The 22,551-nt window shown below is 39.0% G+C and overlaps 1 protein-coding gene across 1 annotated transcript; it reads left to right on the top strand.

Annotated features, from left to right (window-relative positions):
• The first annotated feature begins 4,556 nt into the window (after window positions 1-4,556).
• LOC104668191 (olfactory receptor 10J1-like) lies at window positions 4,557-5,519 on the top strand. Its single transcript, XM_010370842.1, is given in 3 exon segments — window positions 4,557-4,895; window positions 4,897-5,398; window positions 5,401-5,519. Coding segments are annotated over 3 exon segments (960 nt in total).
• The last annotated feature ends 17,032 nt before the right edge of the window (window positions 5,520-22,551 follow it).

Below are 22,551 nucleotides of genomic sequence, written 5' to 3'. Positions count from 1 at the left end.
CTTTATTTATGTCTGCCTTACTGACCTGCCAAATACATCTCATAATATCATTCCCTCTTTTCTCCTAGTTGTCTCAGAGTCACTGCAAGAAGTCCCAGGGTTTCTGTATGCGTCAGTTCTCACATGCAGTCTGTATAAATACTGACAAAAGCATCTGCAATTATTTTTTAAAGTACCGTAATTCATTTGAAAGCGCCAATTACTAATTCATAGTTCTCCTTTTCAGAACTTATTTTTCCTATCAACAGGTACAAATAGTACAACTATTATTATCCAAATATTATCAATTTGGAGATCCAAGAAATATTTGAAAGTAAAAAGTGGTTTTCATACACAGACAATTTGGACACGCCAGCTCTAGGTGACAGAAATAGTGTGGAAGATGGTGTGGGAGTAGACATAACTTTAGGAACCTAGTTAAATCTGTTTTGAGCCCTATTCGGGGCCCTGAAAGACTCCCATTGACAATTCCAAAGCCTTCTTAAGAGGTCTAGACCCAGGATCCTAAGCTAAATTGAATGCCATAAACAAACTATAATAAGAACCACTGGAATCTGCTCCCCAAATAAAGCAGTCTGCAGAACTAGAAGATTTTATACAGCAGATTCTTTTGGCTGTTTTGCCAGCTTTGTTTCTATAGTCACTCCACATGTGTTCATTTTTTTCTAGCATAAAATCCCAATATATTTGCTATTGGTGGCAGATTGGACTTTCTGTACAAATCTAATCTGTAAAATTAGATACTGCTACTGACTTCAGAGGGTTATTTGGAGGCTTATGTGAGACAAAAATCTGTGAAAGTATTTGATAAATATTAATTGCTACTGAAGTGGTATACCTGTCCTTTTTTTCCAGATAACACATTTTTATACCATCAACCCAGTTTCCCATTTCTACAATCTTCCTAATTTGTCCCAAAGCAATAGTATCATAAAGCCTTGAGCTCTTTTGCCCAATTCCACTCCTTTCCTGTTGAGATCTCATAGCCACCAATGATATCTAATCATGAACCTTTAATGTGCAGATCATTTTCTTTGATTCATCTGTTATAAGAAGAAGCTATATATATTTATAAATAATCAGAGAGTCGGCATGAATGAACCTGATGATAGCAGTTTATGAAATTATTGGTTCTTTCCTCTCCTTTGAGCCACACATTGATTCAGTTACAAGTCCTCTTGATTTCCCTCAAATGTCTCTCACATGTGTCCCTCCCCTCTGGGCCAATTGCCACACCTTTAGATCAATCCCAATTATCTCTGTTACATCAGCAGCCTAGCTGGTTTTTCTTCCTCTTTTTTACCAACTTCAAATCCATCTTCCCACCTCGCAGGTCAATATACCAAATCTCAGTGCAGGCTATGTTTGTTTGTTTGTTTGTTTATTTATTTATTTATTTATTTATTTATTTTCAATAAGGAAACAAAATCACCAGAAAGACCGGAAGAGGGCATACGATGGTTAGTGGTTAAAAAAAAAAAAGAGAGAATCACTTCCTTGAGAGGCCAGTTGCTAAGGAACTTTAAAGTCTAAGAGCAGGAGAGATAAGTGAGAATCACTTGAGAGGCTCTTAAAAGTGATGCATTCAAATACTCTTTTGTAATCTGTTCTCACTTTACCTACACAATGTAATTTTCCATAATCAACCTGAGTGTAATCAAGGACTATCTCCTCCCTGTCTCACTTACTGTTACATTTCAGTTATTATGATTGTCTATCACCTGCAACTAAACCATGAGCTCCTCAAGGTTTAGTGCAGCACTTCATCCATTTCTGTATTTCCAGCAACTAGCACAGGGCCTGACATATGCTCAGTACTTAAAGAATGAATGAACGCAGATAAATATCACATGAAAGACTAAGAAATTGTTAAAGAAGTAATAAACAACTCATGGAAAGTATTCAGTGAGAAGTAAATTTGGAGTTGGGTCTTCACAGACAATTAGAAGCCTACAAAATAAAGGGAAGAAAAATCTGGGTAAAGAGAACAGAGTTCGAAAGCTAATGCCTGTTTCCTAGCCCTCAGGAGAAAACCTTTGGATCTAAAGATGGTGTACTTCCAATCCTAAATGCCACAGGGCAAAGACAGGCACCATGAACTGTCCTCTGCAGAATGATGACCATGTTTAAATACTTCTATTCCAAAAAGAAAACCAGATTCTTATACTAGATAGAGTTCCTGCCTATAAGCAAAAGGCCCTAAATTTCCTGAAATCCAAAGTGGTATGGCTCTAAGCTTGAGCTGCCTAGATTTGTCAATATGGATTTCTGAGACACATGTGCAAAAAAATAAAAACTAAAAAATAAACCACATGCACACATGCACACTCACTTATTCAAATAATTAAAAATCAACTAAATAAACCAGCTTCCTCAAATATTATTCCAACTTTAAGCAAAGACTTTCCCCAGGCTCCCCAAGCATAGCCTAGAATTGAGTAAACGAGCCTTATACATAATGAGACCTCCAGGTACCTGTTATCTGCATCCTCCCAGCCCCAGGGTGGCTCCCAGAATGTCTTCAGGGAGTGACCCCCAGAAGCCCAGCTGCCTGATCCTGGGAGAGCATCTTCTCTGGCTTCAAAGACTTTTCCACACAGAGGGGTTGTCAAGAATGCCTGTGACTCAAATCTGATTATATTCCTACTAGAGTGTGTTTATGCCCTGCCTGCTCAGCCTCAGGTCCTGCCGTAGGCACTCTTGGTCACCTTGCTTACCTTGGTCACCTTGCTCACCTTGGTCACCCTGTGCCTATCCATTGTAGCCAAGGGAGCCTGACATTTCAATCCTTACTACTCAGCCTCCTCTAGCCCAGCTCTCCTGTTGTGCCTCAGTGCTAAGCAGAGTCATGTGAGTGGTCTTTAGAAGGACTGAAATGGGGCTCATTACATATGGGCTGACTTTAATTTATTGTAGTATTTCAGCTCCTATCACAGCTGGACAGGTCTTCATAAGCTATATTTGCTCTTCCTTCCATTTCCTTTGAAGAATTATAGGCTTCCAAGAGTTGGGAGGATGCTAACCAAATCATAATAGCCATTCTTCTACCTCAAGACAGACAAGTTTCAGTCAGATAAGATGACATTTTAGCCATGTGTTTTTCAGTGGGAACTCTATTGGTATTTGGAATAAGACAATTCTTCCTTGGGCAGAACCACTACAAGTTTTGCAGGACATTTTACATCTTGAATGGCCAAGAGCTTCTGTGCTCATTATTGTAAGAGTTAAAAGCTCTGCCAAGCATTTCTGATTTTACCATAGAGGTGCCATACCACTCTGCGGCTGGACTACTACATAGTTTTTGCTCAGAAGCCTCACAAAAGACAAATGTCTTTAGACATATATTTTAGTATCAAATGATTTTCTTTATTGGAAAATATTCTCTATTGCAGCTTTACTTTCTTTTTAGCATTCTTAGTGTAAATGATTAACAGCTGGTCATCAACATCTTTTAAATAGATTTTTATGAACCTGAAGAAAGTCTCCATGCGTACTAACCTTCATCATTGATGTGATTTACTTTATGCAAAACTTCTCTTTCTGAATATGCATAAGCAAATCAGAATATAATTTAAATACCCTACAGAAGCTTACTGTTTAAAGAGATAAAAATGTGAAATATAACATAAATTGAACTCATCCTCTTCCTTCAACAAAATGAGGTACCTTTGGCGTAGCTGTTTTTTTATATTCAGGGTCTGCTTTTGCTTTAGGTGAGAGACACTTAAATTTGCTGTATCTTTCCTGATACAATTGTTTATCTCTGCAGAGTGGGTGTAGGCTTACTCACAAAGCTGTATTGGCTATAAATTTGCCTTCTGGTTTAGGGAAGGTAAAGATGTAGCATAGTTTATAACGTACGTGAATCAGTGCTCTGAACTGTCAGCAGACTTCCATCACTCAGACAGAAGTGGGAGAGGCTGGTCGTTGGCTAAGATTTTCCTTTTTCTTCTCGAAGACAAGATGAACCTTTCTACTTTGCTTCTACTTCTTAAAGGATGTGCAAAGGGGATGATTCATAGTCTTGAAAGAAAAGACATCACTGGTCCATCCCTAAACAAATTATTTTAAAGCACCCAATCCATGCATAATTTGGAGCTAGTGAAATATGAAAAGATGTAAAGGGTATTTTAAAGTTGCTGAGCATTTGTGTGAGGTGAGGCAGAAATAATGAGGTAAAAATAATCCAAATAAACATGAAAACCTCCGAGTGTAACATGGTTTTATGAAGGGCTGAAAATGTGCACTTGTCTCTGAAGAGTAGGAAAGAAGAGGAGAAAAGAGGAGTCATTCCAGATGTCGGGGAAGAAGAGTAAAAATGAAGTAGGAGCATGCATGGTTATACAGTGAAAAAGTGAGACTATATGATTCTGTGATGCATGGAAAATTATAACAGATGGTCACAGAGTAAAAATATTTTAAGTAAAGATAAGTAAACCCAGGGATTAACTTAATCCACTAGGAAATATATCCCCAGATTTATAACTGAGAACTATTGAACTTCAATCGATTTCAGAAATGTGCTTCCACTGTTTTACTGAGACTACGTGACTTTCATGCTTTTATGTTTCAGATTTGGGAACCAATCAATGAAAACAGAGAACTTTACTCTCATCACTGACTTTGTTTTCCAAGGTTTCTCCAGCTTTCATGAACAGCAGATCACCCTTTTTGGAGTGTTCCTTGCACTATACATCTTAACCCTAGCAGGCAATACCATCATTGTGACCATCATCCGAATAGATCATCATCTTAACACACCCATAAACTTCTTCCTGAGCATGCTGTCCACTTCAGAGACTGTATATACATTGGTCATTCTCCCAAGGATACTCTCCAGCCTCGTAGGTATGAACCAGCCCATATCATTGGCAGGGTGTGCCACACGGATATTCTTTTTTTGTAACCTTTGGCATCACTAACTGCTTCCTGCTCACAGCAATGGGATATGATTGCTATGTGGCCATCTGCAACCCCCTGAGATACATGATCATTATGAACAAGAGGGTGCATATCCAGCTTGTCCTGGGGGCCTGCAGCATTGGGCTGATTGTAGCAATAACACAAGTGACATCTGTATGTAGGTTACCCTTCTGTGCTAGAAAGGTGCCCCACTTCTTCTGTGACATCCGACCTGAGATGAAACTCTCCTGCATTGACACCACTGTCAATGAAATCCTGACTTTGATTATCAGTGTGCTGGTGCTTGTTGTACCTATGGGTCTGGTTTTCATTTCTTATGTTCTCATTATCTCTACAATCCTCAAGATTGCTTCAGTTGAGGGCCGGAAGAAGGCTTTTGCCACCTGTGCCTCCCACCTCACTGTGGTCACTATCCACTATGGCTGGGCCTCCATTGCCTACCTCAAGCCCAAGTCAGAGAACACCAGAGATCATGACCACTGATCTCAGTGACCTACACTGTCATCACTCCCCTACTGAACCCTGTGGTATATACCCTGAGAAACAAAGAGGTCAAAGATGCTCTGAGCAGAGCTGTAGGTGGGAAGTTTTCCTGACCGTTTAGGAAGAGTTCTCCTGAGGCTGTCAACATCCACACTAGGCAGGAATATGAGGTGTAAACTCGCAAACCCTTGTCTCCTAGAGACCTGCCCCTTAAATAAGAGGCAAAAGAGGAATAGCAGTTTCATAAAACTGGGAGTCTGAAGCTTTAAATAAAATTACTGGATGGAGTGTTATCCGTGTTTTGGGGGATAAATAGACAGACAAGGATAAGATATGCCTAAATAAAAGGTCAGAGGATTTTGTACTGACCTTTTGGTTCCTTTGTGAATCTCCACCTAATGAAGGCAATAGAAAGCCCCTTGAGAAAATGGAATCCAAGACACACTTAAAATCTTTTTCTACAATCCCTTTCTTCCTATGCTAGAGCACCAGGGCTTCTAAAACTGGATTCCCTATTGGAGTATGTTTATGACATGTCAAGTAATAAGTTACTGTGTGGGGAGGGAGAGTGGCCTCAGGATTAGATAGCCCAGGAGAAATAGATTTTCTCTCCAGGATGTGTTAATTTATCCCAGATTCTAGCAAAACTGCTTATTAAATATGGTGAGCATAGACACTTTAATTAGAGATCGTGGCAATTCTACAGTCATCATCATGGCAGTCTTTTGAGGGCACAATCTGAGATACTCCTGGATCCTTTCAAATTTGGTTAAATCAGAAAACACATAATGGGCCAGAGCTATGAACTAGCCTCTGTGATAGGTCCTGGAGAAATAAAGATAAAAAAAGCTTCCTTGCCTGGCTCCAGGAAGCTACAAGTCTAGCGGCAAAAACAAGCATTTGACAGTATGGTTTCAGTTCTTTATGATAAGTGACGTTTACAAACAATTAAAGAAGAACTCAGAAAAAGAAAGAAAAGGAAAAGGGAAGAGAGAGAGACTGTTGGAGATGTCAGGGAAGTCTTAAAGAGGAGGGGACCTGTGATGTAAACTGGTTTTAAAACACAAGAGATTGTCTGAATGATAAGAAAGAACTCCAAAGAGAAGAAACAATGTAGCTACAGGTACCAAAACAAAAGGACTGATCAGGGAACGAAAGATGATTCAGTTGTGCTGACTTCAGGACATGGAGGAAGTGGGGACTGGAGATAAAACCAGAAGGGTAATTTTTTTTTTTTTTTTTTTTTTTTTGGTGAGACAGGGTCTTGCTCTCTCTCCCAGAATGGAGTGCAGTGGCACGATCTCAGCTCACTGCAAGCTCTGCCTCCTGGGTTCACACCATTCTCCTGCCTCAGCCTCCCGGGTAGCTGGGACTACAGGCACCCATCTCCACGCCTGGCTCATTTTTTTGTGTTTCGAATAGAGATCTCCTGACCTCATGATCTGCCACCTCGGCCTCCCAAAGTGCTGGAATTACAGGCGTGAGCAACCGCGCCCGGCCAACTTTTTTTTTTTTTTTTTTTTTTTTTTTAACAAAGTCTTGCTCTGTTGCCCAGGCTGGAGTGCAGCGGCACAATCTCAGCTCACTGCAACCTTCGCCTCCTGGGTTCAAGTGATTCTCCTGTCTCAGCCTCCCGAGTTGCTGGGACTACAGGCTTGCACCACCACACCCAGCTAATTTTTGTATTTTTAGTAGAGACAGGGTTTCTCCATGTTGTCCAGGCTGGTCTCGAACTCCTGACCTCAGGTGATCCACCCACTTTGGCCTCCCAAAGTGCTGGGATTACAGGCGTGAACCACTGCACCTGGTCAGTTGTAACTTTTAAACATGGGAACTAGCCAGGACTTAGGAGAACTAGGATTCAGTTTGTGAAGCATCACATATGAATTCTTAACATCTTTATCATACTTAGCTCCCCTGAGATATCTAAAAAGCCATATGGGGGAAGGGGTCTTTGGACTCCAAGCCAAAAAACTCATGAGTAAAAAGAAAATGTGACTAAGGTATTGGGGAGAATACACAGAAATAATTATGTACTTAAGATGAAGCTGAATCAGATTGTCAGAGAGAACATGGAGTGGAGGCTGTCCAAGGACTGTCGTGTAGATTTGGGGTTTGAGATGCAGATGAGCACCAAGGGAAGAATAAAGATTTACTGTCAAATCAGTGACTAGGCTGGGCCTCAGACCTGGTGGAAGTATGGTCTCAGGGCACACTTTCTACTAGGCTGAAAGGGTGAACTCATTAATCAGAAAAGCCTTCAAACAAACAAACAAACAAATAAACACCAGAGATCCAAAGGACACATGTATCTGCATTCCAGACCACAATAGAACTACTTGGGTATTTTTCAGGATTAACAAGGTCAATGGCAAAAATAAAACCATATCTAAAGTTCTCTAAGAACATCATAAGGTGGCTAAAAGTAACTAAGACAAGTTGCTAACTGACAAGAAAAAAAATTGAAAAATTAAAAGCAAAATATTGCTGGTAAAGATTTTGACAGGCATTCAGTAAACATTCATGACATGTTTACCAGTCATTCAATAAACATTCATAAAGTCTTTACTATGTGCCAGACACTATGCTAGACATAAAAAATCTTGAAATAAGCCCTGTACTATCCCTTAAATAGTTTTCAGTCTTGAAAGGGAGATAGGCTTATGCAGAACTCACCATAATTCAATGTGATGGAGAAATGAACAAAGTATGCTTAATATTTAATGACAAAAATGTAAGCCTCAGGATATTTTTTCCTGATCTATATAAAGCTAAATCTCATCAAACCAAGAATGGACTTTGCATGTGGAAATTCAGTGAAATAAATCTGTTACCTGGACAGTAAGGTTGCCTTGATCTGTGTGTAGTGCTATCTCCTGGGGCCAAAGGCTATGCAGCTCCTGCTGGGCATCAGAACATTTCATCACTATGGAATTTTAGAACATTTATCACTTAGGTTTTTCAGAAATCTTGTTTGAACAGAATAGCTTAACAGTCAGACATTATGAAATCAAATGCTTTCAACATTCCTGTTTTTTGGAACTATTTTAGTCACCATTCATGCTCAGTATCACTGCTTTCGTACTGTAGCCCCTTGCCACAAAACAATTTCCCAACCATTATCTCACTAGGTCCTCAGAACAATCTCAAGGGAGACAAGGATACGGCTCTCATTACACAAATAATAAGACTGAGATAGAAAAAAGAGTGAAGGCAGAACTTGAACTTGCACCAGTTGGCTGGCATTTTCTGTTTTCCTAGAATAAATCCTCACCCAAGGGCAACTCACAATGGAGACAGTGATGTACTAGAGAAATCAAACTAGGCAAAATTTACATTCTCCGGGCCTCGAACATTCTAAATAAATCAAAACCTCATCCCTGAGGCTTTTCCAAGAGAGGGCCTATATAAAAGGGCCACCTGGGACCCTTACTCTAGCCAGTGGGGACTCACGAGGAAGAGCATCTCCAGCACAGCACAAGCTGTAAAGTCTTATTCATGCGGAACCAGCTAAGATTTTAGGGAACATAAGTATCCATTTTCTCCAATATTAAAACAAAGCATAGAAAAACATTTAGAGCTCCACAAGCAAACCTAACCGTTACTTAAACAGATTCAAGAATTCAGTAGACATTGTGTTGCGTTAGATCTGGAGCCAGGTGCTGGGAATAACAGTGGTCATTTATGCCAAGTGTCTGGTCTGTGGACAGAGAGACTGCTCTCTCTCTCTCTCTCTCTCTGTCTCTCTCTCTCTCTCTCTCTCTCTCTCTCTCTCTCTCTCTCTCTCTCTCTCTCTCTCTCTCTCTCTATATATATATATATATATATATATAGGCTATGTTAATTTTTGATAGACTAATGAATGCTAAACTAAAGCACAGAAGGAAGAAAGCTTTAGTTCCAATGGATGTTTTTAAATTATAAATAAAGAATTATAAATGCAAGTTCTTGGCCAGTCACCCAGCTCACCTCTCTTCAAACACATATTAAACCCCATTAGCAACAAAGGGACAGATCATGTAACAGAGGGATTTGAGATCTTTATGGTGGTGCATTACCCTTTTTCATAAGGAAACCTTCAGCAACTCAATCTTTAAACTCTTATTTCTGTGGATGCCATCTAAGACTTTAGAAAGCATGAGTACCTCACTCACTCACTGCCTAGTAGAACTGAGGCTAGGATATGTTAAATGCCTTTTCAATATTTCGGTTGGACACATACTCCCTCCTCCCCAACAATCTACAGACATATATCTCTAGAACATCTGTAAGCCCAAAGGAAAGCCTATGCACTTGTAATGGGAGGGGGTAGGGAGACATAATACAAACCTGAAGGCCCCTGAACTGAGATAGAAGTTAATGATTCACCTGCAAAAACCTCTTGAAATTGAGGGTCACAACATTTAAGCAACTCAACCAGGAATAGGGAGTTAATGAGAGAGCTAAGGCTTGAATTCAGTCTACTGACGTCAAGTCTTCCCATTCCTTATGTTGTAGCTGTGAGAAGTGACTGGTAAAAATGGGCTCTTCACCAAAGTCCACCATGGGCTCCCAGTATTCACTAGAAGAAAACTTTCCTACTTTAAAAACAAAATAGGTTGACCTGGAGCAAGATGGCCGAATAGGAACAGCTCCAGTCTCTAGCTCCCAGCGTGAGCAACACAGAAGACGGGTGATTTCTGCGTTTTCAACTGAGATACCAGGTTCATCTAATTGAGGAGTGCCAGACAATCAGTGTGGGTCAGCTGGTGCAGCCCGACCAGTGAGAGCTGAAGCAGGGCGAGGCATTGCCTCAGCTGGGAAGCGCAAGGAGGAAAGGAATCCCTTTTCCTAGCCAGGGGAACTGAGACACACAACACGTGGAAAATCAGGTAACTCCCACCCTAATACTGTGCTTTATCAAGGGTCTTAGCAAATGGCACACCAGGAGATTATATCCCACACCTGGCTGGGAGGGTCCCACGCCCATGGAGCCTCCCTCATTGCTAGCACAGCAGTCTGCCATCTAACTGCAAAGCAGCAGTGAGGCTGGAGGAGGGGCGCCCACCATTGTTAAGGCTTAAGTAGGTAAACAAAGCTGCCAGGAAGCTCCAACTGGGTGGAGCCCACAGCAGCTCAAAGAGGCGGATCTCTGTAGACTCCACCTCAGGGAACAGAGCATAGCTAAACAAAAAGCAGCAGAAACCACTTCAGATGCAATGACCATGTCTGAAAGCTTTGAAGAGAGCAGTGGATCTCCCAACATGGAGGTTGATATCTGAGAATGGACAGACTGCCTGCTCAAGTGGGTCGCTGATCCCTGAGTAGCCTAACTGGGAGACTTCCCTCACTAGGGGCAGACCAATATCCCACACCTCACATGGCGGGGTACACCCCTGAGACAAACCTTCCAGAGCAAGAATCAGACAGGAACATTCGCTATTCAGCAATATTCTATCTTCTGCAACCTCCGCTGCTGATACCCAGGCAAACAGGGTCTGGAGTGGACCTCAAGCAATCTCCAACAGACTTGCAGCTGAGGGTCCTGACTGTTAGAAGGAAAACTAACAAGAAGGACACCCACACCAAAACACCATCAGTACATCACCATCATCAAAGACCAAAGGCAGATAAAACCACAAAGATGGGGAAAACGCAGGGCAGAAAAGCTGGAAATTCAAAAAATAAGAGTGCATCTCCCCCTCCAAAGGAACGCAGCTTATCACCAGCAATGGATCAAAGTTGGACAGAGAATGACTTTGATGAGTTGAGAGAAGATGGCTTCAGTCCATCAAACTTCTCAGAGCTAAAGGAGGAACTATGTACCCAGTGCAAAGAAACTAAAAATCTTGAAAAAGAAATGGAAGAATAGATAACTAGAATAATCATTGCAGAGAAGACCATAAACAAACTGACAGAGATTAAACCCACGACACAAGAAATGTGTGACAAATGCACAAGCATCAGTAACCGACTCGATCAACTGGAAGAAAGAGTATCAGTGATTGAGGAGCAAATGAATGACATGAAGCAAGGAGAGAAGTCTAAAGAAAAAAGAGGAAAAAGAATTGAACAAAGCCTTCAAGAAGTGTGGGATTATGTGAAAAGACCAAATCTACATCTGATTGGGGTGCCTGAAAGTGAGGGGGAAAATGGAACCAAGTTGGAAAACACTCTTCAGGATATCATCCAGGAGAACTTCCCCAACTTAGTAAGGCAGGCCAACATTCAATTCAGGAAATAAAGAGAATGCCACAAAGATACTCCTTAAGAAGAGCAACTCCAAGACACATAATTGTCAGATTCACCAAAGTTGATACAAAGGAAAAAATGTTAAGGGCAGCTAGAGAGAAAGGTCTGGTTACCCACAAAGGGAAGCCCATCAGACTAACAGCAGATCTCTCAGCAGAAACTCTCCAAGCCAGAAGAGACTGGGGGCCAATATTCAACATTCTTTTTTTATTATTATTATTTATTTTTTTATTTTTATTTTTAAATTATACTTTAAGTTCTAGGGTACATGTGCATTACGTGCAGGTTTGTTACATATATATACTTCTGCCATGTTGGTGTGCTGCACCCATCAACTCATCAGCACCCATCAACTCATCATTTACATCAGGTATAACTCCCAACATTCTTAAAGAAAAGAATTTTTAACCCAGAATTTTACATCAAGTCAAACTAAGTTTCATAAGTGAAGGAGAAATAAAATCCTTTACAGATAAGCAAATGCTTAGAGATTTTGTCACCACAAGGCCTGCTCTAAAAGAGACCCTGAAGGAAGCACTAAACATGGAAAGGAACAACCGTTACCAGCCATTGCAAAAACATGCTAAAACGTAAAGACCATCGATGCTAGGAAGAAACTGCATCAACTAACAAGCAAAATAACCAGCTAATATCATAATGACAGGATCAAGTTCACACATAACAATATTAACCTTAAGTGGAAATGGACTAAATGGTCCAATTAAAAGACACAGACTGGCAAATTGGATAAAGAGTCAAGACCCATCAGTTTGCTGTATTCAGGAGAACCATCCCACATGCAGAGACACACATAGGCTCAAAATAAAGGGATGGAGGAAGATCTTCCAAGCAAATGGAAAACAAAAACACAGGGGATGCAATCCTAGTCTCTGATAAAACAGACTTTAAACCATCAAAGATCAAAAGAGACAAAGAAGGCCATTACATAATGGTAAAGAGATCAATTCAACAGGAAGAGCTAACGATCCTAAATATATATGAACCCAATACAGGAGCACCCAGATTCATAAAGCAAGTCCTTAGAGACTTACAAAGAGACTTAGACTCCCATACAAAAATAATGGGAGACTTCAACACTCCACTGTCAACATTAGACAGATCAACGAGACAGAAAGTTAACAAGGATATTCAGGAATTGAACTCAACTCTGAACCAAGCGGACCTAAAAGACATCTACAGAACTCTCCACCCCAAATCCACAGAATATACATTCTTCTCAGCACCACATCACACTTATTCCAAAATTGACCACATAATTGGAAATAAAGCACTCCTCAGCAAATGTACAATAACGGAAATGATAACAAACTGTCTCTCAGACCACAGTGCAATCAATCTAGAACTCAGTACTAAGAAACTCAATCAAAACCGCTCAACTACATGGAAACTGAACAACCTGCTCCTGAATAACTACTGGGAACATAACAAAATGAAGGCAGAAATAAAGATGTTCTTTGAAACCAATGAGAACAAAGATACAACATACCAGAATCTCTGGGACACATTTAAAGCAGTGTGTAGAGGGAAATTTATAGCACTAAATGCCCACAAGAGAAAGCTGGAAAGATCTAAAATTGACACTCTAAAATCACAATTTAAAGAACTAGAGAGGCAAGAGCAAACACATTCAAAAGCTAGCAGAAGGCAAGAAATAACTAAGATCAGAGCAGAACTGAAGGAGATAGAGACACAAAACACCCTCCAAAAAATCAATGAATCCAGGGGCTGGTTTTTTGAAAAGATCAACAAAATTGATAGACCGCTAGCAAGACTAATACAGAATAAAAGAGAGAAGAATCAAATAGATGCAATAAAAAATGATAAAGGGGATATCACTACCGATCCCACAGAAATACAAACTACCATCAGAGAATACTATAAACACCTCTACACAAGTAAACTAGAAAATCTAGAAGAAATGGATAATTTCCTGGACACTTACACTCTCCCAAAACTAAACAAGGAAGAAGTTGAATCCCTGAATAGACCAATAGCAGGATCTGAAATTGAGGCAATAATTAATAGCCTACCAACAAAAAAAAGTCGAGGACCAGACGGATTCACAGCCGAATTCTACCAGAGATACAAGGAGGAGTTGGTACCATTCCTTCTGAAACTATTCCAATCAATAGAAAAAGAGGGAATCCTCCCTAACTCATTTTACGAGGCCAACATCATCCTGATACCAAAGCCTGGCAGAGACACAATAAAAAAACAGATTTTTAGATCAATAACCCTGATGAACATAGATGCAAAAATCCTCATTAAAATACTGGCAAACCGAATCCAGCAGCACATCAAAAAGCTTATCCAACATGATCAAGTGGGCTTCATCCCTGGGATGCAAGGTTGTTTCAACATACACAAATCAATAAACGTAATCCAGCATATGAACAGAACCATAAACAAAAACCACGAATACCTCAACAGATGCAGAAAAGACCTTTGACAAAATTCAACAGCCCTTCATGCTAAAAACTCTCAATAAATTCGGTATTGATGGAACATATCTCAAAATAATAAGAGCTATTTACGACAAACCCATAGCCAATATCATACTGAATGGGCAAAAACTGGAAGCATTCCCTTTGAAAACTGGCACAAGACAGGGATGCCCTCTCTCACCACTCCTATTCAACATAGTGTTGGAAATTCTGGCTAGGGCAATCAGGCAAGAGAAAGAAATCAAGGGTATTCAGTTAGGAAAAGAAGAAGTCAAATTGTCCCTGTTTGCAGATGACATGATTGTATATTTAGAAAACCCCATCATCTCAGCCCAAAATCTTAAGATGATAAGCAAATTCAGCAGTCTCAGGATACAAAATTAATGTGCAAAAATCACAAGCATTGTTATACACCAGTAACAGACAAATGGAGAGCCAAATCATGAATGAACTTCCATTCACAATTGCTTCAAAGAGAATAAAATAGCTAAGAATCCAACTTACAAGGGATGTAAAGTACCTCTTCAAGGAAAACTACAAACCACTGCTCAGTGAAATGAAAGAGGACACTAACAAATGGAAGAACATGTCATGCTCATGGATAGGAAGAATCAATGTCGTGAAAATGGCCATACTGCCCAGGGTCATTTATAGATTCAATACCATCCCCATCAAGCTACCAATGACTTTTTTCACAGAATTGGAAAAAACTGCTTTAAAGTTCATATGGAACCAAAAAAAGAGCCCACATTGCCAAGACAATCCTAAGTCAAAAGGACAAAGCTGGAGGCATCACGTTACCTGACTTCAAACTATACTACAAGGCTACAATAACCAAAACAGCATGGTACTGGTACCAAAACAGAGATACAGACCAATGGAATAGAACAGAGTCCTCAGAAATAATACCACACATCTACAGCCATCTGATCTTTGACAAACCTGAGAAAAACAAGAAATGGGGAAAGGATTCCCCTATTTAATAAATGGAGCTGGGAAAATTGGCTAGCCATAAGTAGAAAGCTGAAACTGGTTCCTTTCCTTACTCCTTACACAAAAACTAATTCAAGATGGATTAGAGACTTAAATAATAATATAAAATTATGATATTTTATACCATAAAAACCTAAAACCGTAAAAACCCTAGAAGAAAACCTAGGTAATACCATTCAAGACATAGGCATGGGCAAGGACTAAAACACCAAAAGCAATGGCAACAAAAGCCAAAATTGACAAATAGGATTTAATTAAACTAAAGAGCTTCTGCACAGCAAAAGAAACTACCATCAGAGTGAACAGGCAACCTACAGAATGGGAGAAAAATTTTGCAATCTACTCATCTCTGACCAAGGGTTAATATCCAGAACCTACAAAGAACTCAAAAAAATTTACAAGAAAAAAACAAACAACCCCATCAAAAAGTGGGCATGGGATATGAACAGACATTTCTCAAAAGATGACATTCATAGAGCCAACAGGCACATGAAAAAATGCTCATCCATCACTGGCCATCAGAGAAATGCAAATCAAAACCACAATGAAATACCATCTCACACCAGTTAGAATGGCAATCATTAAAAAGTCAGGAAAAACAGGTGCTGGAGAGGATGTGGAGAAATAGGAACACTTTTACACTGTTGGTGGGATTGTAAACTGGTTCAACTATTGTGGAAAACAGTATGGCGATTCCATACTGGATCTAGAACTAGAAGTACCATATGACCCAGCCATCCCATTACTGGGTATATACCCAAAGGATTATACATCATGCTGCTATAAAGACACATGCACACGTATGTTTATTGCGGCACTATTTACAATAGCAAAGTCTTGGAATCAACCCAAATGTCCATCAGTGACAGACTGGATTAGAAAATGTGGCACATATACACCATGGAATACTATGCAGCCATAAAAAAGGATGAGTTCATGTCCTTTGTAGGGACATGGATGCAGCTGGAAACCATCATTCTCAGCAAACTATCGCAAGAATAGAAAACCAAACGCCGCATGTTCTCACTCATAGGTGGGAACTGAACAATGAGATCACTTGGACTTGGGAAGGGGAACATCACATACTGGGGCCTATCATGGGTAGGGGGGAGGGGGGAGGGATGGCATTGGGAATTATACCTGATGTAAATGATGAGTTGATGGGTGCTGACGAGTTGATGGGTGCTGACGAGTTGATGGGTGCAGCACACCAACATGGCACAGGTATATATATGTAACAAACCTGCACGTTGTGCACATGTATCCTAGAACTTAAAGCATAATAATAATAATAAAAATATATTTAAAAAAACAAAGTAGATTAGTATAAGTAAATAGGAAGATGTATTCAATAGGTTTAGTAAACAGAGAAAGAGTATACATTTTCCTTTGGTGATATAATTTTCTTATCAAAGACTAGAAGTGGATGTTGCAGTTTCTAGATGTTACTCTTGAGGCTTTCAAGGATCCTCAAAATAGCTTCAGAGTAGGCTGTGCTCCCACCAGAGTCTGGATTTTCTTCCTGTCTGCTCATTTGCCGTATGTAAGCCATCTCATTTTTTTCCCCATTTGGCTTCTGGACCCCTAGCCTCAATAGCTGCTTCACTCTTGCCCTGGAAATGAGCTCACTCTAGCTTCTTATGGCCTGTGGACCCTTAATGTAACATGTTAGCAGCAGCAGCATATAGTTTATAAAGTATTTTCATCTGACCCTCACCACATGTCTGCGATATTCATAGAGACAATCTCATCGGCACTTTATCTGTTAGGAAACGAAGGCTCAGAGGAGAGATGGGTAACTCTGATAGGTAGTCAAAGTCATATAGCTGGTGATTGTCAGAATTACTGAAACCCAGGTTTTTGCCCCAATCCTCCTCATTGCATTGTTCTTCTTTGCTTAAGAGAAGTTCCTTTCATTTACTGTGTAGCAACTGAGGTTTAGCTGCAGCATTCCTCCATCCTGATAACCCAACACATCTGTATTTAAACATTTTCTGCCTTCTTTGGAAATGACAGCAAAGCATGCCCTCAGGCACGCTGTGTTGTTCCATTATTGTGGCTCAGAGGAGAGTTTTCTAGCTGCTTCCATATTGTCTCAACTTGCCTAAATATAAGGACTTAATTTTTTATCCCCCACTCCCCCCTCTAATTTCTCTCTAATGTTTCTCTTCTTTGCTTATACTATTTCTACCTCTTCTTTTTCTTCTATTCTAGAGGCTTTTATCTTTTTTCTTTGATCTTTCATGAGGGACTATCTACAAAGGTATTTTGGGTGGGAAAATTGCTAAGCCACTTCTGGATGATCAATAAGCTTCCAGCTGATTGCTGTCAATAAACCTCACTAAACTGCAACAAGATGGACATTGCATCTTGGTTCTAAACTCTCAGAAAGTTTCCTGCATTGTTCAGACAAGACTGGTCAGTGTTTCATTGCTAATTTCACCCCTGTGTGATTCCTTCCCTTGACCTTGACCAGCCCAGAGCTGTATCTAGTTTAAGAAATTAAAAAATCTGCTCTCCAAGTACGCATGCAGATGTTTCTATTGTATACATTTTGGAACTTAAAAGTCAAGAATTTTTTTTCACTTTTGTTTCTCAAGCATTTTAATTATCTCACTTTTTTTGAAGGAATTGAGGAGTTGAGTGACCAAAGTTTAATTCTATGAACTGGAGATAGGAGGTGGGGAGAGGAAAGGCCTTTAGGATGAAAGTAAAATGTAAGATGAAATGAGGGAAGGAAGGAAAACAATGGAAATATTTTTCAAATTTATTTTTCTAGTCTTTCATTGGATTTGTTAATTTCTTGATTTAGAATGTTTATCCCACAGAACAATTTAGACTCTAGGCTTTCTGTTACTGTGCAATTTTAGCTAAATTTCTTATTTCCAACCAAACTAGAAATGAATAGATACTACTGTTAGTGTTCAATCTGTACAACTTCTTTTGAAGGTTTAACCAGAGGAAAAGGAGTTTAGAAGTTATCATTCCATCCTTAGAATCAGAAAAAGCTGGACAAACTAAAAACCAATAACTTTTTTGGACCCATTAGATAACTAAGGTTGCAAGTCAGGTTGCCATCTGGATATCTGAAGAGATATAGCTAAGACACAGCTGAGATCTGCCTCCTTTCAGGAGGCACTGGAGCCATAAACTAGAGTACTCAAATGACAATTTTCATGAACTGTTGGGAGCTGAGTATGGACTAGCTCGACAGTGAGAAATTTCTGGGGGGTCACAGTCTTATAGGAGCTCCCACACTCTCATGGATTTTGCATACAGGAACCTCACCAGATTCTCATGGTGAAGATTCAAAAAGGATCTCCTTTGGCTGTGGCAGGGGGTAGGGAAAATTAATCATTGTGAAATACACTCACAACCTTCTCCATAACAAAAGCCTGTATTTCATAGAAAACTAACTTTACTAGAGTCTTAGGTCAGGAGAAGGGACTCCTTTCCACCCAGTCACCTTTACCCTTTCCATCTCAACTAAGAGGGAAAAATAATCAACAGGGGTCAGGACTTCAAATGAACAGATGGGCAATTCTGCAGGCAGGGAAAGGAGATGACCTGGGGAAAATATACTAGAGGAGAAAAGCGTGTGATGGTCACAGCTTTGAGACATGGGCCAACTAAAAGACTGAGAACTAATTAGTAGATAATAGAAAACTTCCTCTACCCTAACTTACCACCATACCAACAGGGCTCCAGTATAATAACAGTGGATTACAGCTGAGAGAGTGTCAGATGCAGACTTTTTGAGGAAGAGTACTTATGGGAACCCAAAGTCAAAAGGAGAGACAAAACAAGGACAGTAGAGGAATTTGAAGTCTCTGACCAGATTAGAAATAAAGAACTTTTTCATCTTGAAAAAGAATATTTTTTAAACCCACAACTAACATTATACATAATGGTGAGAAATCAAACTCTTTCTCCCTAAGATCAAGAGCAAGACAAGGATGTTCCCTCTCAGCACTTCTATTCAGCATTCTACCAGAAGTCCTAGTTTCTCCAATAAGACAAGAAAAAGAAATAAAAGGTACATAGACTGGAAGAAAGAATTAATGTTGTCTTTACTAACAATTGACATTATTGAATAAACCCCAAAGAATCTACAAACAAAACTTCCAGGACTAATGAGTATGGTAATGTAATAGAATACAAGTTCACTATACAAAAGTCAATTATTTTTCTATGCACCAGTAATGAAAAAATGAAATTAGAAATAAATACCACAAATAATAAAAGAAAAATAAATCTAAAAAAAGGTATAGAAATTTTAATATAGAAAACTACATAACACTGAATAGAGAAATCAAAGATTATCTAAACAAGTTGAGATATTTCATGTTCTTGGATTGAAAGAGTCAGTATTGTTAAGATACCATTTTCTCTCAACGAATTTACAGAGTCACACAATGCTAATCAAAATCTCAGCAAGCTGTTTTCTAAATATTGACAAACTGCTTCTAAAGCTTTTATGGAAAGATAAAGGATCTAGAATAGCCAACACAATACTGAACAGAACAAAGTTAGAGAACTGAAAGCTACCTAAATTGAACTTGTATCCAAAATGTACAAAGAACTCTTACAACTCAATAATAGCAAAACAAGTAACCCAATTTAAAAATGAGCCAAAGAACTGAAAGAAACCTCATCAAAAATCTGTGGATACACTTTGGGAGGCCAAGGCGGGTGGATCACGAGGTCAGGAGATCGAGACCATCCTGGCTAACACGATGAAACCTCATCCCTACTAAAAATACAAAACATTAGCCGGACTTGGTGGCGGGCATCTGTAGTCCCAGCTACTTGGGAGGCTGAGGCAAGAGAATGGCATGAACCCAGGAGACGGAGGCTGCAGTGAGCCGACATTGGCCCACTGCACTACAGCCTGGGTGACAGAGCGAGACTCTGTCTCAAAAATAATAACAATAATAATAATAAATCTATAGATAGCAAATAAGCACATGAATAAATGTTCATCATTTCTTATTAGGAAAATGAAAGTTAAAATAACAATGAAATACCACCACGTACTTATTAGAATGGCTAAAATTTAAAACACTGACAACTCCAATTGCTGGTGAAGATGTGGTTCAGGAGGAATTCTCAGTCATTAAGGGTTGGGATGCAACATGGTATAACTACTTTGGAAGAGAGTTGGACAGTTTTACACAAAGATAAACATATTCTTGCCATATGATCCAGTAACCACACTCCTTCGTGTTTATCTAAATGATGAAAAACTTTTGTCCACAAAGAAACCTGCATACAAAAGTTTATAGCAGCTTCTTCATAGTTTGTAAAAATTTTAGTCAACCAAGAAGTCCTTCAATAAGTGAGTAGGTAAATAAGCTGTTGAACACCCACACAATGGAATCCTATTCAGTATTATAAGTAATAAGTTGCTAAACATTTTAAATTTTGACAAAGTTTTAAATTTTAATGAAACTCAATGTATCATATTTTTTCATGGATCATAATTTTCGTGTAAAGAACTCTGCCTATATTTATGTATGTAGTCTACTTTGACTTAATTTTTATATAAGATGTGAGACTTACGTTGAACTTTATTATTATTATTATTATTACCTGTGAATCTCTAAGTGCTCCAGCATCATTAATTGTTGAACAGGCTATCTTTCTCCATCAGATTACTTCGTAATCCCTCTGAAAAATAAGTAGGACGTATTTGCGACTATTTTAGTTTCTCTATTCTGCCCTATTGATCTATCTATCCTTCTATCAATACTTAACAGTCTTTATTATTATAAATATATAATAAGCCTTAAAATTTGGTAGACTTATTTCTCCACTTTATTCCTTCTTTCCTATATTATTTTAAGTATTCTAGTTCCTTAGCTTTTCCATATAAAGTTTAGAATAATCTTTTCTATATCTACAAAAAAGTTCTGAGATATTGATAGAAATTACATTATATCTATATATCAGATTGGGAAGAAGTAATGTATTCACTATGTGAGTCTTCCAATCCATAAACACTTATACCTTGTCACTTACTTTGATCTTTAATTTTTTAAATCAGCATTTGTAGCTTTGAGTATACGAGTCCTATACATATTTTGTTATACCTACAGCTGTTTCACTGTTTTTCCAGTTGTAAATGGCCTTTTGGTACTAATTTCAGTGCCCACGTGTTCATTACTAGCATATAGAAATACAATTGGTTTTTGTAGGTATATCTTATCTTTTATGATCTGACTGAACTCACTTATTAGTTCTAAGAGATTTTTGTAGAGTCCTTGGAATTTCTACATAGACAATTATGTCTTCTGCAAAGAGAGACATTTTATTTCTTTTTCTCCCAATCTGTATGCTTTTTATTTCCTCTTATTGCCTCATTGTGCTTGCTAGTTACAGCATTGTGTTAATAAAAGGAAGTGGACATATTTACCTTATTTTCAAACTTACAGGTAAAGCAGTCAGTCTTTCATTATTAAGTATAATGTTAGCTGTAGGATTATAATGGTATTATGTCTCTCTCTTTCTCTGTTCGATTTCTTTTCTCAGAAGCCTACCTTAACTGATATTAACATACTCCCCATGGTTTCTTTTAATTAATGCTTGCATGATTATTATTTCCCATTAGTTTATTTTCTACTTGCCTATATTTAATTTCTACTAGACAGCATATATTTAGGTCATGTTATGACATCTACTCTGCAATCTGTTTTGATTTGGTATATCTAGACGATTTATATTGTATGTAATTATTAATATGCTAGGACTTAAATTTGCTATTTTATTTCTTGTTTTCTATTTTATCTGTTTTTTGTTGTTGTTGTTGTTGTTGTTTCTCTTTTTTATGCCTTCCCATAGGCAACATGGATATATTTTCAAATTCCATTTTGATTTTTCTGTTTCATTTTAGATGTAGATATTGGTATAGATTTTTAGTGGTTGTGCTAAGTATTATATTATATATCCAAAATTTATCATAATCTAGGGGTGTCATCAATTCAGCAGTTTGAGTAAACAGTAGAAACCTTACCTCCATATATATACCTTTATCCTCCTTCTTTTATAACATACTTGTCTTAAATATTTCCTCTACACAAATTTAAAACCATGTCGGGGGGCGGAGCAAGATGGCTGAATAGGAACAGCTTCAGTCTTCAGCTCCCAGTGGGAGCGACACAGAAGACAGGTGATTTCTGCATTTTCAACTGAGGTACTGGGTACATCTCACTAGGGAGCGCCGGACAATCGTTCCTGGTCAACTGCTGCAGCCTGACCAGCGGAAGCTGAAGCGGGGCAAGGCAATGCCTCACCTGGGAAGTGCAGGGGGAAGAGAATCCCTTTTCCTAGCCAGGGGAACTGAGACACACAACACCTGGAAAATCGGGTAACTCCCACCCCAATACTGAGCTTTACCAAGGGTCTTAGCAAATGGGCACAACAGGAGATTATATCCCACACCTGGCTGGGAGGGTAC

This window comes from Rhinopithecus roxellana, chromosome 8 (assembly GCF_007565055.1).
Source record: "Rhinopithecus roxellana isolate Shanxi Qingling chromosome 8, ASM756505v1, whole genome shotgun sequence".
In the NCBI taxonomy this organism is placed as follows: Eukaryota; Metazoa; Chordata; class Mammalia; order Primates; family Cercopithecidae; genus Rhinopithecus; species Rhinopithecus roxellana.
This window is presented reverse-complemented; position numbering and strand designations above follow the sequence as displayed.